The sequence below is a fragment of the Mya arenaria genome, chromosome 8, assembly GCF_026914265.1.
Source record: "Mya arenaria isolate MELC-2E11 chromosome 8, ASM2691426v1".
NCBI classification, from domain to species: Eukaryota; Metazoa; Mollusca; class Bivalvia; order Myida; family Myidae; genus Mya; species Mya arenaria.
The window spans coordinates 60,536,931-60,555,616 of NC_069129.1; the positions used below are offsets into that span (position 1 = coordinate 60,536,931).

General features: G+C 35.3%; 1 protein-coding gene across 2 annotated transcripts; it reads left to right on the plus strand.

Moving 5' to 3' along the window:
• Positions 1–2,196: 2,196 nt before the first annotated feature.
• LOC128243060 (transmembrane protein 170A-like) lies at positions 2,197–17,310 on the plus strand. Of its 2 annotated transcripts, none has more exons than XM_052960555.1 (4): positions 2,197–2,260; positions 10,245–10,372; positions 12,629–12,799; positions 16,523–17,310. In XM_052960555.1, exons 2-4 carry the CDS (start codon positions 10,282–10,284, stop codon positions 16,651–16,653), a joined length of 393 nt encoding a protein of 130 aa, XP_052816515.1. In that variant the 5' UTR covers positions 2,197–2,260; positions 10,245–10,281; the 3' UTR covers positions 16,654–17,310. The 2 variants fall into 2 exon arrangements, with proteins under 2 accessions (XP_052816515.1, XP_052816516.1); XM_052960556.1 differs by having other exon boundaries at positions 2,247–2,274.
• The last annotated feature ends 1,376 nt before the right edge of the window (positions 17,311–18,686 follow it).

Genomic DNA, 18,686 nt, shown 5'->3' on the forward strand with positions numbered 1-18,686 from the left:
CCGCCTCTAGAGTTTAAAGGGGCAACAGGACTATATAAACCTCCAGGTGGCGCTGGGGCAAGCTTTTTTTTTATTCGTCCGCCCGGTTAGCTCAATCGGTAGAGCGTTGGACTCTGAATCGGACAACCCGGGCGGGCCAGGTCACTTCTGTTGTGATTGGTTATGAAATCCTTTCTACGACCATTCGCACTGTACCACTGCCCATGGCATGTACAGAAGTTGTCAGTTCCTTGCAGAGGTGAAGGCACCTAGTACTGGTTCTGCCCAGGATAGGTGTGCGGTGGTCGAACTGTCACTCTGGGACCCTTCAATGTGCTCACACCGGGACCCGGAGTATAAACTCCTACACCACCAATGGGGCAAGCTTTTGTATAATTTTATGCATGATTCACATCAGGGACACTTTTTCCAAATTTATGCAATGCTTACAAAAAGTTGAGACATGAAACTTTGCAGGCATGTAGAATGAAGGTTAAACAAATAAAAAATCCTTAATTTGTTTTTGAAACATTACTAGAAACATGACTTTGAGAAAAAAATCCAACTGTCAGATTGAAAATTTGAATTTGCCGAGGGAGTGGCTAATTGGTGTTCTGGGGGTTATGAACTCTCTGTTGTAAATATTAACAGTGCTGGTGATTACATCTCTAGCAGCTTGCTTGTAGCAGACGACATGCCTCACTATCATATACTGTAGTAACAAAAGTGAACAAACCTTGATAAGTTTTTATTCCACCTGCATATCCCAAAATTATTGATAGATATCATCAGCTTCATATGCTACATTTTAGTCTAATTGTTTTGTATGATATTAACACTTTTTCCTTTTGAAGCGTTACGTAACTAATAAGTCTGGTGAACCTTTCCCAGGTTTAAATAATTGTAACATTGTTTTCATATTTGTGTTTAAAAAAATAAATTATAACGCCATTGCTTAAATGTTAGTGGCTCCTTCGCTTTTCTATCAAAAGCTTTGTCATCATTTACAAATGTTTATATCCCAGCCAGGTAAAGTGAATATATCCTATTGTACTTCAGTCATGTAAACTATATAAATCTCTCTCTCTCTCTCTCTCTCTCTCTCTCTCTCTCTCTCTCTCTCTCTCTCTCTCTCTATATATATATATATATATATATATATATATATATATATATATATATATATATATATCTTTGTCCTGATTATTTTGTTCCATATTTTGAGTCTTCTTATTCTGCCCAAAGTTATTATTTTAAAGGAAGGCAGTACCTTGTTCAATGTCTTGCAAATGTTCATGTGTAACTGTGTTTGAGTTCCCTCCTTTTTGACTCAAAATGTGCATTTGATTTCCAGTTATCAATACACAAACCAGATTCCAGCCAGTGGCATTTAATTACCAATTAAAGGTGTCAACACTATCTGAATTGTTTCCTTGCTGAACTCGTTTACAATAAGGTTAATTTGTACTAGGGTTGTGGATGCATCCAATAAAGCATTTTTATTGTATGTTGACAAAATAATTAGATTTGGATTCCAGACTGAGAATAAACCTTGCTATTTTGGACTGGAATGAGAATGTTGATTCTAAACATTTGAAAGGGATGTCCCATACAGAAAAAAAGATTTAGTCGAAATAACAAAATGCCAGTCAGGAACAAGAAAACGATCATTTCAAAGAAAACATCTGTTTGGTCATCTTTATTTCATATAGAAGATTGTAGTGTGGGGAAATACATCGTCTGCTCTGATCAGCCCTGTTTGTTTACATTTCTCTTGTGTGTGCTAAAGATAGAACACTGAGTTTAACAGACAGGTACATAGCTGAGGGAATTTACAATAAGCCACTCCCCATTTACTCGCTGCCGAGGCAGCGAATGTTGCCCCTAAATTATACTATTTTACTCCTAGGAACACAGTTGTCTTTCTGCGTTCTTGGTGTACATAAATTATGTAGGTGAATAAATGGAATACAAAATTAAGTTGTATTGTTATTCCATACACACCAAACATTGAAACACTTTATTGGACATATAAGTATACTTTGATAAACTTTCACTCTTCAAAACCTGTTAAACGACCCGGGAGCAATATTAACAGTCACTGATAAGATAGAATGTGATAGTCCCAGCATATGGCATTTTATTTATCCAAACCCGGGGTCAATAGTAACAGACCCGGCTTTACCGAAAATAAGTCCCGGAACCCGGCAAATATAACTCATCCATAAAAAATTATACAATGTAAAACCTGCAAGTTTTAGTTTTGCGTACAAAATACCAGGTAATTCAAAAAAGGTTTGAAGCTTACTTACTAATACTGCACGTGTATGCAACATTATTGAAAAACCAAAGTATTAATCAATACCTGTTTTAATATTCCTTGTTTTAGTTTGGGCAGTTACTTTACACCAAATATTTTATGAGGTGTTCAACTATGCAGCAGTCAATTGTTACCACAGCCTTCAAGTATTATTTGCTGGAGATACAGAGTGGTAAAAAGTGTATACTGTGTAGACTTGAAATACAGTACCTAGTAGTGGTCTCATTAGGAGAATAGTTATATTTGTGTAACAGGGATGTCTGACCCATGATTTCCGCCACATGACATATTTTCATCTGGCCACACGGCCGCAATTGTTTATACACATAATTAACCATGGAGTGATTAGTGCTCCAGCTAGCCCTTTTAGTGCCCTTTTTACTATTGAAATCATTATGAAAGATCTGCAGCCCTTAATCCACTGTCATGATTTAGCCACAATAATGCACATATAGGGAACGTTTTTTAACATTTGGCTATTTATTGTGTTCCCCAAACACCACAAGTCAACTGAGCAGTACAAATGTAAAATATATTCTTCAACTATTACTCCACAATACTCCACAATACTTAACACTTCACTGTTATGTTAAAACACAAAAGTTAAACTTTAATTTTTTTAGCCAATACCTTTTACTTTTTACTCTTTAAAAGTGTTTTATGACACACAAATAATTAGTTTAATTTAGATCGACTTCTATCAATAAAGCATCACCATTTTGCAACCATCTTGCAGGTGCCCATTATCTTTCCCCCCAATATACTTAGCGCAAGGATCTGTCATTCTTGGCAAGGAAACCAAGGTCATGGATGCATAAAGTCACCAAATCAAAAATTGTCAAAATATCTGAAGTGGCTGTTTATATGGACTAGCCGTAATTGAGACAAATTACCTAATACTTATGATAATAGTGTTCCTGCTAGGTGTCACCATGCGCCCCATTGACTGCTTAAAATATGCTATACTGCCCTTTCATCTCATGTGCCTTGTCCAAGTCATATGACAGCTAATTGTGTATTTGTGTAGTGAGCAGACGACCTGTATTCATAATCGGTCATCTTCTAATCCAATAATTAGGAAGAGCCAAATAGTGAAACATCGGCAGAAGGCGGAGCTATTGAATATCAGCCAATCAGAGTATACATTGAGAACTTGTCCATTTAATGATGGAAGTTTGTAAAATGCGATAGTAAATGCGAAGGGATGGTGATTTTTTTTATTTAGAATAATTAAATCGCCATTGTAATATTGTTGATTTGAAGCAGACCGTCACTGCCAATTTGTAAGAAAGGTGGCGCTAACACAATCAAATACATCACTTTTTAGCTTGACTATTCGAAGAACAGGTGGGCTATACTACTCGCGTCGGCGTCGGTGTTGGCGTCGGCGTCCGGTTAAAGTTTTAGGGCAAGTTGGGATTTTCACTTATAAGTCCAATACCCTACATTCAATTGACTTAATACTTCACACAGTTGTTCAGGGCCATCACATGATGAGGTTAGATAACTCCATATTATTCTATGGAACTTAGGTTTAAGTTTTAGGGCAGGTTGGGATATTGTTTAATAACTTCTATACCCTTTCTTTCAATTGACTTAATACTTCACACAATTGTTCAGGACCATCACCCAATGAAGTTATATAACTCCATATCCTTAATACAAGTTATGGCCCCTGATTGACTTAGGTTAAAGTTTTAGGCAAGTAAAGTTAAGGGCAAGTTGGAATTTTAATAAAAAAAACTTCTATATCGTTCATTAAATGTACTTAATAAAATTCAAAATTATTTACGACCATCTTACAACGAGAAACATAACTCCGTTTTAAGCCTAAATACAAACCACATTTTCATAATGGGAAATCAAGTTATTTGAATGACTTGTGTCATTGTTTGGGCAGGCTGGTGGGAGGGCAGCATCAAAGTCACCTTATATATCGAATAATTTTAGTTACCGGTAGGTTTGACATTAAGAGACCAAACTTGGTATTATTACATCGTTATTGTATTCTAAGTCAAAGCGGCGTAGTCAAGCGCGCTGTCTTACGACGGCTCTTGTTCAGTAAATGTTTTGGACGTTTATTTGTAAAATATTCATGATGAAATTTTCTTTGTTACCCAAAAAAACATTTTGATGCTTTATGTAGCGTTTACTTATCATGTCTACGATCATGTCAAAATTCGCGAAACTGCCATAATCAAGTTATGGAGTTACTTTATCAATATTCCATGTTTTATAGGTGATTTTTTAACCAAGGGCAGTGATTTTTATTGTCATTGGACTAGGGCACTTGTGGCCTATTTCATAGCCATAAACACGCTATCTGCATTCTCAAGCCGCATCTGGGGGTTCACTGACGTAATGTATTCATATGCTGTATTTTGATTGGATTGCCGTTAGCGAATTTGAATAATCAAAGTAGTACCAGAACTGATTACAATGAAATCATCAATAAAAATAGTTCTCCTAACACTTCAAGCTAACTGTATGTTCTTTTAATGAAGCACAAGAAATTCATACGTAGCGAGTGAGTTAATCGGGTTAACTACATGAATGTTCTTGCATACGGTCAGATTATATGCAATAAGAATATGAACATGTTGGAAAAGTACGCATCGAAACTTTTTCGTTCAATGCTCTGTATTGATAGACTGGTACCCTCTTTCTCTTTTATCCGAAAAGAAACCAGTATTGATTTTTAAGCTAACCGCGGTGCCCGTCGCGCATTCTAAATGTCTTGTGAATTCATACGTTAAGCGAATAAAGCGTGCAGTCTAAGTAGAAAACAATCAGTAAAGTTGGTTTAAAAAAAGTATTGTTATCCTTTTTATAGAATGTTGGTCTTTGATCATGATATTTTATGCCGAAAGCTACAGGTCTTGGGTGTGGAGTCGGTGGAGTGGTTTCGCTCATACCTAACCGACAGAAAACAGTCTGTTCATGTTAACAATACTATATCAGATTTTGATCAAGTTGTTTGTGGTGTACCTGAAGGAAGTATATTAGGTCCTCTGCTGTTTTTATGCTACATTAATGACATGAATACAAGCATCAGTTCTAAATGCAAACTTATATGTTATGCTGATGACAGCGCTATCTTATTTTCTCATAAAGACCCTGATATTATTAGACAAGTTCTTGGGCAAGAATTGCAAAACTGCAGCATTTGGTTAACTGATAACAAATTATCCCTTCATTTAGGAAAGACCGAATGCATTCTTTTTGGCTCCAAACGTAAACTTGGCAAAATAGGGGATTTCAGCATTCAATGTAATGGCCATGAAATCAAGTCTCAAGATTCAGTCAAATATCTTGGGTCAATTTTGGACTCTGGTTTGTCAGGTACATCTACTGTGAACAATATTGTTAAGAAGGTTAACTCTAGAATCAAATTTTTGTATAAACAATGTGAATTTTTAAACAAGTCTCTTAGGAAAACTCTTTGTAATGCATTAGTTCAATGTCATCTTGACTATGCTTCATCATCTTGGTACTGTGGCCTTACCATGAAGTCTAAAAATAGACTCCAGGTGGCACAAAATAAAATCGTTCGTTTTATTAATAATTTTCATTGTAGAACCTCGCTTTCAGTGGCAAGTTTTGCTGATCTTGGTTTTTTAAATGTCGAACAAAGATGTAGACAACTTAGGCTAACTCATGTACACAAAGTATTTTATGACAAGTGTCCAAGTTACATGAAGGATAATTTTACCAAATGTAACGAAGTTCACTCATATGGCAGTAGATCCAACTTAAAATTTTATTTCCCATATAATGGTGGTTTTACAGGAGCTTCTTTTTATTTTAATGGTATACGGGATTGGAACATGCTTCCAAATAACATCAAAGACACAGAATCAAAGTATGTTTTTAAGAAATTAGTCAAAACTCACCACTTAAATGAGATGGAGAAGTTTGAAAAGTCTGTCTTTTTGTATTCATAATTTTTATGTATTAGATAAATATAAGTGCGCTTTCTAAGAATACGCACAATTTTTATATAGTTGCTTTGGTAATTTTTAGCTCTACTGGCCAAAGGCCAGAAGAGCTTATGCGATGATAATGTGTATGTAGTATGTGCATCCGTGCGGTCATGCGGTCGTGCGTTCGTGCGTCTGTAAAAAATTGCTTGTGAACATGATACAGTCTTCAGTTTTGATTGTATCTCGATGAAACTTGTACAGTATTTAGATATCCATGAGAGCTCGGTTCTCTTCAAAAACCAGCCAGATCTATTTTTAGCCAAGTCTACATGAGTGAAGTCTATTTTTAGCCAAGTTTACATGTGAAGTCCCAATTGCTTGTGAAGGTTTGTTCAAATTATGCCCCTGGGGTCATTACTGCCCCCCCCCCTTCCGCCAGAGATTGTCCCGCAAGGGACCAGTGCGGCAAATGCAAACGACCTCGGCGCCGTTGGCAGAGGCCCAGGGAAGAGTTCCCTTTTCTTTCTTAACCACTATGCAAATCCTTGCTATTTTGAACAAGGCATAATTTGAACAACCATGGTAGTGGACCACTAAATAATAGTGGTCCACTACCATGGTTGTTCAAATTATGCCCCTTGGGTCAAAACTGGCACTGCCCTGGGGGTCACAATTTTCCTAGAGACTTATTTAAGAAATATTTTCAAAATTTTCTTGTTTCAAACCACAAGGCCCATACCTTTGATATTTGTTGTGGAGAATCATATGATGCACATGAAAACATTTGAAATAATGTCCCTTGGGCAAAAACTGGCCCCATCCCTTTTGACTTTAATTTTTAAAGCTACAGTAATGAAATTTTTACCATGTGAACAGTTTTGCAAACAAGCATTAATGTTGTCCTCGGATGTCCTTGACTTTGACCTTTGACTGACTTCTTATTTTTAAAGCTACAGAAATGAAATTTTGACGATGAGTACAGTTTTGAAAGCAATATTTTTTACCCTCAGATTACCTTTACTTGGCACATATTAAAATAGTTCATGCAACTAATCTGCTTACAACACTTCCTGACCTCAGATGTTGAACGTGCAGCGTTTTCAGCTAACCAAAACACTAAAAGTGAACTATATATTTGTTGCCTATTACTCAAACGTACATGCTCTGGATTGAAAATGACCACAAGAGCCATGCCAGTAGAGCATAGGCCCTTTCGGGCCTCTTGTTCCAAACTACCCCCGTAAGCATCTTGTATGTAGTTGTCTTTTACAATGATTGTTCAAAGTTAAAATGGCCCTGTGGGTTAAAGATGCTCTGTCCACGGGGTAACAGGTAACTTATTTATAAGTACTGCGTTTTGATCCAGGAGGTTGTATTCGACTCAAGTAGATTTTTGCAGATTCTGATTTCACAAGTAAAATCAAAATCTACAAAAAACTACCAGAATCAAATATGACATTCCGCCATATGCGGATCAAAACGCAGTACTAATAACCCTTTTATTATATACATTACTGATTAGATCACTAATAAGCCACATCTTTGCGTAATAAATTTCATTTTAAGGATGCACTCATTGGTTTAATGATGTCAATTTAAATTGCGCAACATACTTGTTATGACGTGACATCACAAGAGTGGTATATGGCTGTATTGCACTGGAGCGGAATATGGGTTAAAGTATTTTGTGATATGTATTGCATGTGGATTGATGATGGGTATATAATAAAGAATAAATTATGTTTGGTATTCCATTCTCACTAGCAGTGTGATGAACTGCTGACACCATGTTATGAAATTTGATGGTCAAAGTATTTAAAAGACATTTCAATATTTCATACTTTAAATACGATATTCATCTCATCTTAGTCTACTCAACTTACTTTGCTATGTACATAAGTCTGCCGCAGTAATATGAATAGCATTAGACAGAAGGCAGTGCCTAACATTTATCAACAGCACTAAGTTATCATGGTAACATGTTATATGAATTGAATATCAAGCACAAATTAAGAGGGAGAAAATAATTCTTCACTTTTTAAATAAAAACTACTTCCTAATAGCATTGTGTATGCAGTATGACATAGGTGTACAATGTAGATGTCTTTTACAAAGATTGTTCAAAGTATGGCCCTGTGGTTTAAAGCTCCCCTGAAAAAGAGGTGAGAAAATCTTCTATGAAATTGCAAATAACAGACCTTTGGTATAAAAGGATTTGATCAAATTAAAGATGTATGTGTGCCAACCACGTAAATTAATTTGTACAAGTCTGATTTAACGACTTTGAGAAATTCTAAGAACTTTGACTTTATCTGATTTAACGCTTTAGCCCCCCCCCCCCACACTCTACACACACTTAACTAGATTTTTCAAATTTCATTTGCAGCTTGCAAGCAGTTTTAGTCTAAAGTTTAAGCTAGCCCATTAAACAGTGACCCCTTGTGATGTGAGCCGATTCTTTCAATGCTTAGAACATGGTTGTCAACATTCCCCTGAATGAAGCCCTAGTCCATCAGTGCTTTCAGCACTTTGATTTTATTATAAAATGTCAGCATATTAAACATTACTTCTACAAAAGACAATTAAATAAGGCCAACCTTAAAAAATTTCTTGTTTGGAGTAACCCTACCCAGATTTTTTAAGGTGGGTAGGTAGGTAGTTTTTTTGTGTTTTTTTCTCCAACGACAACTGGATCTTGTGTACAGTACATTCACTACATAACACTAGTTATTCAAGGCATTGTAATAAACTTTTGAACAACAAACATCTTAACTTCTGATCCTTTATTTTTTTAATTTCAAAGAATTTCAATCTACTTAAGACTGACACAGAGATGAACTCAACAAAACAAACTTATGACACTCAAGATAAGCAAACGAAAATGTGAAACAAATTGGCAATTGTTACATATTTTAAAGTTTTATCAAAGTCAATTAAGACTGAAATCCTGTCATATGAATGTGGACTAAATTTTTCTGTTGCAGTCTCTGAGGGCTTTGACGAGACTGTTATTTTTGACATTTTTTCGAAGTTGTCGTAGTAGCTCTCCGGGATTGTTTCATCATTCTCCATTAAAATATCAAATACATCGTACCATGTGTAGTTGACATTGAATTTTCTTACAAAGTTGTTTTTAATTTTTTTATTTAAGTAATTTATTGTCACACAAAACGTAATTTAATTCGGTTCACGTTCGACAAACTTGCAGTCAGCCATGTTTTCGAAACGCTCATTGCAATCAGCGATAAAAACCGAAGCTCTACGAGTGTGTCTACAAATCGAAAAAAACCGAAACAGAAGAAAAGAGCAGAAACAGAAAATAGTAGCGGAAAGGCGTTGAAAAAAAAATTCGCGGATCAAAATGCCAAAAAAAAATTTGAGTCGGCAACGATTTTTATGGGTCGGTCGCGTTACTCCAAACAAGAATTTTTTTATTTTAGGCCTAACAGCAAGGCTAAATGTAACATTCCTACCCCCCAATCATACCAAAATAAGATTCGTCCCCTACATATTTGTTTTTGTGTATATACTTATTTGATTGCTTCAAATGTTAAACTGTCTTTGTTTTTGTTTCTTCATTTAATATGATTTTTAGGAGAAATGTATGAAATTGCATGAAAAAAGACTCCAACCATGTACAATCATACTACCACAGACAAAAATACAAATTTTAATTTTGATATTCAAACACAGCCTTCTAAATTTTGAGAAAACAACAACATTTTGTTCAAGTCTGAAAACCATGAAAAGGGATTTAAATTGAGTATGAAAACAACACCCCCCACCTTGTGAAAGGGGAGGGTGGACACCTCCCACAACCAACCCCATTCGCCCCTACATGATTCAAGTGGCTTGCCCTTTTTAAAACTCTGCCCTGCCCCTTTCAAATCCTGGCATGAACACTGGTGACGTTAATATGAGATGCACAGTTAAATGGCAAATAACCGTGACACCAGATTTCCTGGCTTTTGTTTCAGTCTGAGGGATTGACATTTTATCAGAATGTTTTAACTATATTTCAGTAACTGAGAAGATATTGTTGGTGCTGCATGTGGGACAATGGCTGAGGTGGAATTTAAGGCAGATGAGTTGGATTCCATTATTAATGTGATTGGACTGAAGCCAAGTGATCCTCTGAAAAGTTTTGGAGGTAATAAATGAAAAATATGTGGATTTTCAACTCTTGTTTGAATTCTGGGTTATAATTAAGGATTGAATTTAGATTTTTACATTTGAAAAGAAAAAGATCTAACTGTAATAGTAAAAAAAGTATTCCTTTCCTTTTTCAGATAGATCTTTTAGTTTTAAATAAATACAACAAAATAGTAGTTAAAAAAGGATCTTATTGAGCTGTACTCTCACAGATTGAAGAATTTGACAACTTTTTTATTTTTTGTCTAGTAAAGAGCCTATTTTTGCGAAAATCCTTGTAAACCAGTAAAATAAGACTGCTGATAGAAATAGATCGTAGATTTTGATATCTCAATTAAAAATATATGATATTTTATGCATTTTTCTTAAACCGTTAGTCCATAAAATTAATTTTCGAACGGTGATATGAAAATCTACGTCTACGATCTGATTTTTTGCAAGCAATCTTATATAATTGGTTTACAGACATTTACGCAAAAAATTGCTCTTTTCAAGACAAAAAAATAAAAAAGTTGTAAAAATGGTAAATCTGTGAGAGTGCAGCTTTTAAGAGACTAGACACCAGCTCGTCCCAAAACTGGAATAGTTCTGTTTTCTTCAAAATAAGCCTAGAATTCTCAATATGAGCTTATATGAGATCAACAACACAAATCATAACATGTAAAAAGAATATTTTGTTGTCAAAGAATATTTTGTTGAAAAAGTATATTTTGTTGTTGCCTGAGCTAATTTGACCCATTTAAAAGTAGCATAATCATCTGGTGTTTTGTCCCTTTAAAGTAGATATGTGTTGTATTCCTTGGGATGGGCATGCGATGTATATGATTCTTGAATACTTGGTGGACTTTTTGTTTGTAAACCTTCAATCTAGTGTGCATATTTATAAAAATAACAATGATGTAGTAAAAAGTAGACATAGTTTTAAAACACAATGGAAATGCACATGTTTTAACCTTATATATATATTGATATAATGTCATGTTACCATATTAACATAGAATTGCCATGTTTCCATACATATGCACATTAAAACCTTTAAAGCAATACAATTGATAAAAATGTTGATTCTTCAAGGGGTCATACAACTGCCCTCTGCCAGATGGCTTATCAGTTATTGGAAATTGATTTTATACTACCTGGTAATAAAGTCTTGATGTCTAGTGTGTTATAAATAAGTGACACTGTGTAATTCCAGAGCTGTCAGAAATCTCTTATAATGACAAAAGGGAATAAAAGATGCTGGAGAATGCCATTTACCAATTTGTAGCTTTAAAGTGTGTTTAATAAATTCTAACAAATTTAAGCTTCGGTTTTTATTTTATTGCCTACTTAAACTAATATGTACTATTTATTTTTGTATTTTTATTAATATGTGTTATATTTTTAATGGTTCAGTATATAAATAAATAAATAAATATATATATATATATATATATATATATATATATATATATATATATATATATATATATATATATATATATATATATATATAAATAAATATATATATATATATATATATATATATATATATTTATTTTTTTTCTTTTTTTTTCAAAAATACCAACTAGTGACTTTAAATGCAGAATTTTTTTGCCTTAAACGTAGAAAAAAGACACTTTTCACGCTGGTAAATACTCTTAAAAACACAGAAAAATACACTTTAAATGCAGATAGATTTATTTATTTCATTTATTAAAGTAATGTGCTTTTAGTCCCATAAAAGTACTGTTTTCATGCAGAAAAATGCACTTTTAATGCAGAAAAAGCACACTTTTAGCACACTTTTAGCACATAAAAAATCAGCTTAAGTGCATTAATATACTTTTTAGTGCAAAATAAATGCGCTTCAGTAAAGTTAGTGCATTAATGTACTTTTTTTAGTTTTTAATTCACTTGGGAAGGAAAAATACGCTTAAAAATATGGTGCCAATATCGCTGCGTTTAATGCAGACTCAATGCGCATTTAAAGCACTTATTTGAGAAGGGCTAGAGAACGGATTATCAATACCGTACATTTCATAATAAAACATCTGAGCAGCTTATATATTTTTATAAAGTAGAAACAAATTAGAAAGAAATTTGATGATTTTTAGAATATATCATCAAATTGATATTTAGATAAATACATATTTTGAAATAAATTATTTTTTATTTTATGGTCATTCCAAACATAATGCTAAGGCATATTGATGTCTATTTTGTGACCTCAGCTGTAATTAGTTCAAGAATTAACTACATGGAGTTATTACAGGGATCTGGTACCAGGTGTTTCTATGGGCACTATTCTCCTCCATGTTTGTGCACATCATCGCCACGGTGATAGCGTTCTGTCGACTGCGCAAACACAAGATGGGAAGATGGATTCCTGTTGCCATTTTCGTAGTGGGTGTGGTTTCACCGGTGACTCTAGGAGTTGTCAGCAGTAAGTACAGTGGGAGAGTTTTTTCACATACATGTAGTTCAATTTAAGCATTGTACTCCATTAGTTTATGGTCGAAATTGAAATTATTAGGTGTTCTGTTGATATTGTATCCGTCTGTGTGTAAGAATTATAAATTTGTATTAATCAAGCAGCATGTTGCAGGTTTTATATCCTCGTTCATGTGGTAGTGGGGGCTATTATTTTAGGATTCATCTTGTCCAGTCTGTCCGTCTATTTGTCCTTCTTGCAGTTCGTCCGTCCCTGGACAATTATTACTTTCTCCATTACTCCATAGGTTTCTGAGCAATTGACTGCTCATTGAGGAGCATTGCAGAGCACAGAAACCGAGTGATGGGCCGATGATCGCTGATAATCGATTATATCGGCAGACATTCGTAATTCAGCGATCGGCGACCACATTGTTCAATAATCGAATGATCGAAAAAAAAATGTTTGTTTGAATCTAGTAAATTTCCAAATTTATATAGCGCAGTAACTCAGAGCTAAGGGTAGTAACCGCTACTTTGAGTTTTAACTGTACTTTCATTTAGTTTTTCTTTGCGTTCAAATCGCTTTATGATGGCGGACGGTTAGGGGGACATCGATCTCAAAATATTTGATTACCCTGGATAACGGTCCTCCAGCTGCTGGAAAAGTGGAAATTATTCCAGCAAAATGGTTAGGGTCATTCAAGCCCAGATTCTTATGAAACTAGGCTTGATCGACCCCAGCTGTGCTCACATATTGAAATGAACGTCAAGATCAGTCGATGTAAAAACAAGAAATATTTGAAGAATGGAAATGTTTGCCGTCATACTCCGAAAATACGTGAGGAAAGTTTTGCTATTTTAATTTCGAATTACTGGTGTTATTTTTAATAGCTAATGCCATTCAAAACCAATTTGATATGTCTCATTTTTTTCAATTGAATTTTCAAAACCTGTTTAATTAGATAAGTCATTGACAAATTTGTCCAAATGACAATACATATATGTATCATACTGGAAAAGACATGGTTGAAATTGCCCCAGTGAAAAATAAGTACCCTCTGGCAATAATTCTTTGCACTGGGGCAATTATCAACCAAACGCCATGGTCAACCATGTCTTATTTTATTTACAATAATTTACATATTATTTAATAATGTAATAATATATAAAAAATATTTAAATAATATTAATTTATTAGTCAACTTACGTAAACCTCACCACGAAATGTTCTCTTACTTCATAAACCTTGGAATATTATTTTTTTATATAATTTTTAGAATTATTCAATATGGCAGAAATAATACCTGTTTTCTGAAATGAAATACACATGAAAACTAAGGTCCTTATTGATATATACAGTTGAAAATGATGCTTTTGTGATACTGTCCGATTACAGCCGATTAATCGGATAATCGATCGATCAGGGTCTCCGATTAATCGATCATGAAAATTCAAGCCGATTGCCCATCACTACAGAAACCATAGCAATGGGTGCAGTATTTTTTAGGTTATCAAACTTTGTTCATTTTCATTATTATTCTTTTATGGAGCATACCTTAAGTAATTAAAAGGTATTTACTTCAATAAAAATTTCGTACGTATATGTCATTTAGGATAAATGCACTGCACATGAACCATAGCTCTTGTGCAGTTTCTTTGAGTTTTTCATTGTCCATTAACCATTGTCGTTAGGTGAAACTGATACCATTCTTAATTTGGAGAGGGATATGGTAGTCTTTGACTACCAGGGATGTGATTTGTCCACGATTCTAATGAATCCCTCAGCCCCCCCCCCAAAAAAAAAAAAAAATAAATAAAATGATGTAATGATGTTCCAGTTTGCTTCAGAAGTCAGAAGAACCCACAAAAGAGCTAAAAAGCCAGTTTTACTTATACGGCAGTGTGTTTCTGACCCCAATAGTACCCCTAAGAACCCATGGCGGAAATGGTTTCAGCCCTCCAGTTGCAAGGTCAATCATGTCCCTGACTACCCTTGTTACATTACTTCCCCCCATAACTTTATATGTACATGGGTGAAAGTTTTCCGTATTAATACGGAATTCCGTATTTTCGGTCTTCTCAGGGGTCATTTTTCTAAATCGTGTAAATCCGGGGAGTTTTTCGAGGGGGGAGGGGGAGGGTACCCCATCATCAACATCGCGATCTACTCAAAATCGTAGATAAAACGAAGTTAAATTTTCTGGTTTCCCAATTTCGTTCTATAAATAGCGTTGCCATAAGCGGTAAAATTCTGTCGGCGATATCAGCCGAACGTTTTCGTAAATAGTCGTTTCTTTTCGTAAAAAAGCATCGTCATTCCAATGTTCTCCGAATAACCTCGGCAGTTTCCACGCCAACAAAAACTTCGATGGCGGAAAAAGCCGGTTTTTGCCGAATATACGATCAGTATCATTTACGACATACCGCAAATTGGAGGCAAAAATAAACAATGAAATAAATCGAAATACTGCTGTCAAAATTGAACAATGAAGTTTGTACCCCCAGGGTATAATACGAAAGAGCTTGAACAGCCTGCGAAAAACAAATGGAGGTGGCAAAGGCTGTCAAAAGTCGATTCGAAGGGTGTGAAATGGTCCGATTGGTAACTTGATAAAAATACAAAACACTATTCAATATAAATCTTTAATTGTATTCTGTTTTTCATTTTTTAACTTTTATTGAATGAGTTTCAGAGTTAAATGAATTCTTGATTAATGAGCAAGAATTGAAGTATTGAGGGATGTTTCTGTCAGGGGCCTTATGTAGTCATTCTAAAATGCCGTCCAGGCTTCTTTTTTTTAATGATGGTTAGCCTGGTCCAGGCTAACCATCATTAAAAAAAAGAAGCCTGGACGGCATTTAAGAATGACTAGGGCCTTATGTACATATATGTTGACAAAAGCTGCCAGAAATATTATAAATATACAACATATATTTGATTGATTAAAAGACAGGAAAGGCTTTGAAATGTGTTTTAAAATGCTTAATTCCGGGAGCCTCTGGCCCCCTGAACCCCTGGCCAGGGCTTTGCCCTGGACCCACCAGGGGCCCTGCGGCCCCCTGGCCCCCAGCTTAATTTTTCAGTATTTTGAAAATTTGCAACTTTCACCCATGTATGTATATGAGGTTCCAACTATACAAAAGAAACATTATTTTGTGTTGAGTAGACTTAATGCTATGCTTTAAAAAACAAACTAAAAAGAAAATGCCATGCCTTATATCTCCGATGTCCTTATTTCTATAAGGTAGAACCACTAGCTTAATTGACGCCTTCTCATAGACAGGGCATTCAATGAGCACACATCAATCCCAGTGAAACATCCAATTTCACAAAGGTGGTCTATTCACCAGTCAATTTTAATCAAGGCCCCCCAGCTCTGGGGGTATACCAGGGAAAACAGGGGAAATGGGCTGTGTTATTTTTCCTTTCAGGTGGACCCGCAGTGCCGAGTGAATAGGGTGGTTTTGTTTTAGCATCCAAAATAGCGGTGAATGGGCCTTACTTAAGATTTCCGAAGGGATGGGGGCATTTGGCGGGGATTTTACCAACAGTTTGTCCTCACAGGGCGGTGATTTTACCTGGGTTTAGCTGGACTGAAGGTAGAAGTCCTCGCTATTCCCCGGGACATGGGGGTTGGACGGGGGGGTTGGCGGGGGGGGGGGGGGGTTGCTTGGCTACAGTAACCTAGTAGTTTTGTGGGGGTGTTGATATTAACCTGTTATTGGTTTTCAGGTGCTGCTATTGCATTTTTCTACCGTGCTTCTGATGTAGAGATGGCACCGTTTTATGCCCTGCTGTGGGGACTGGGACAAACAATCATTGGAATCATATTCTCCTTCACACGGATTCTGGCAACCCTGTAACATTTTCTTGACAAAGATCTATTGCTTGTGTTCAACGTATTAATAGTCTCATTCTGTCAGCTTGGTGAACATCTTTTTATTTCAAGACTGTTCTGATGAAAGGATGAATCAAACCTTGTGTGTATGTAATGGAATAAGAATGATGCTTCGATGTCATGACACTGGAACCGAGGTCTGATCTGTTTAGAAATAGACCAGAATGGATTTAAACTGACCAGCAAGTAAAGTGTTATGTTAAAGGAAAACACTGTATTTTGTCACATATGTACAGTGCACTCCACGCGGAACTACCACTTTCCTCGGTGACTCGGAGGCGTTTTTAATTTATCGCGGATTTCCGCCGAGTACGCAACCTTTTTCCTCGCTAAATTTCGCCGAGTTGCACCGAGTTAATCGTTTTCTATGGAGGGTTTTATTGCCGGTAGTGCCGGTTATCGTATCGATTTATTGACCTAATCGCGGAACTCCGCGTGTTGTGCATAGCTACTACAGTACATTGCTTCTGTTAAAACAGTATTAAATAATTAGATAATTAATTTTTCAAAGTACAGTAAGTTTCTTTTCAAAAACAATTATCGAAAATTTCCATATCAATTTTCATCAGCATCGTCTAACAACTGTTGTTTTTCACATTATGTAATTAAAAGATATACCATAGCGTGCGTTTGTGTTTGTTATTGTTATCTTTCTCTTACTATATTAAGGTGTTGAGAACTTAAATTAGATTGGAGTAATGAAGGTGTTGAGAACTTTGTAAGTGTGAATATTTTTCGGTCTTTTTTTCCTAATTTGCATTTTACCTGACTTATTAATTTATCCGTAGTTATCAATGGTTCTAAACCTATTTATTACCCATATAAGAGTAAATCCTTTATCAAGTTAATTAAAATCCCATTAAACACCATTTTATACATGCATTGAAATGAATAACACATTCTATCGGTTTCAGATCAGTCACTCTGTGTGACGTCACATAACTCACAGTTTTACCCACGAGGATCTCATGGAGAGTATGTATATTGTTATGCCGGATTAATGTGTCTGAGTTGTGTTTTCGAATGTAACTGGAGTATTGCATTTCCAACTTTAATTCATCACATTAATTAGTTACCTATATCATTGAATGTGTTGACTTTTATTGATGATTCAACAAGTATAACTGTACATAATTGCTTCTTACAGTCTATAAGTGTGGTATAAGTTTTAAAGTTTGTTTTACAAAAATGTCATGTCTTTGTTTTCTTAATCCCTTGATTGCCCTTGTTGTTTATTTAATCCTCCAATAAATATTTCACACTTTCTCTTTCTACATGCAATACAACGTTTAAGATGGGTATTTACTAATTAACTTGTCACAGTGGTGTACTATACGGTTAGGTAATTTAGCCAGGATAAAAGATGAAAATCAATAATCTTCGTCTGTGAAACTTACGATTGATGTTCTTTGGTGTCCGAAAATTAGGTACGCGAAATAAATTATTTTTATAAACAATTACGGGTGTAGCAAAAATTATCAAATAAATTAAACAAACTTAGATACAGTGGGAGATTCTTATCGGTTTTCCTCCGAGTTTCGCGGTGTTTCTACCTCCGAGTAACGCGGCGATTGTAATTATACGGTCCACTGATCAGCCTCGGTGGGTGAACGAGTAAAAACGCCGAGGAAAGAGGATTATGATCAATTGGATGTCGTGTCCGCGATGACCGAAATCCGCCGAGGAAAACGGAAAGTGGTAGTTCCGCGTGGAGTGTACTGTATGTGATAAAGGTGGACTAACAGTCAGCAGGTATCTAAAAAAATATGCAATGCTCGCATCTGTTGATGACAATAGATACAACAACAAACTTCAACAAGTCACATTAGAAAAAACTAACTGAACTGCCATCAGTCAAGTAGACATGATTTTACAACATACGGTAAAGCGAATACAATCAAAGCCGTGACAATCAGATTTAATTTAACAGTGAAACCTTTATGGAAAGTCTAAACATATATTTTCCTGCAACGTAGGATGCAAATGGAATATACCATA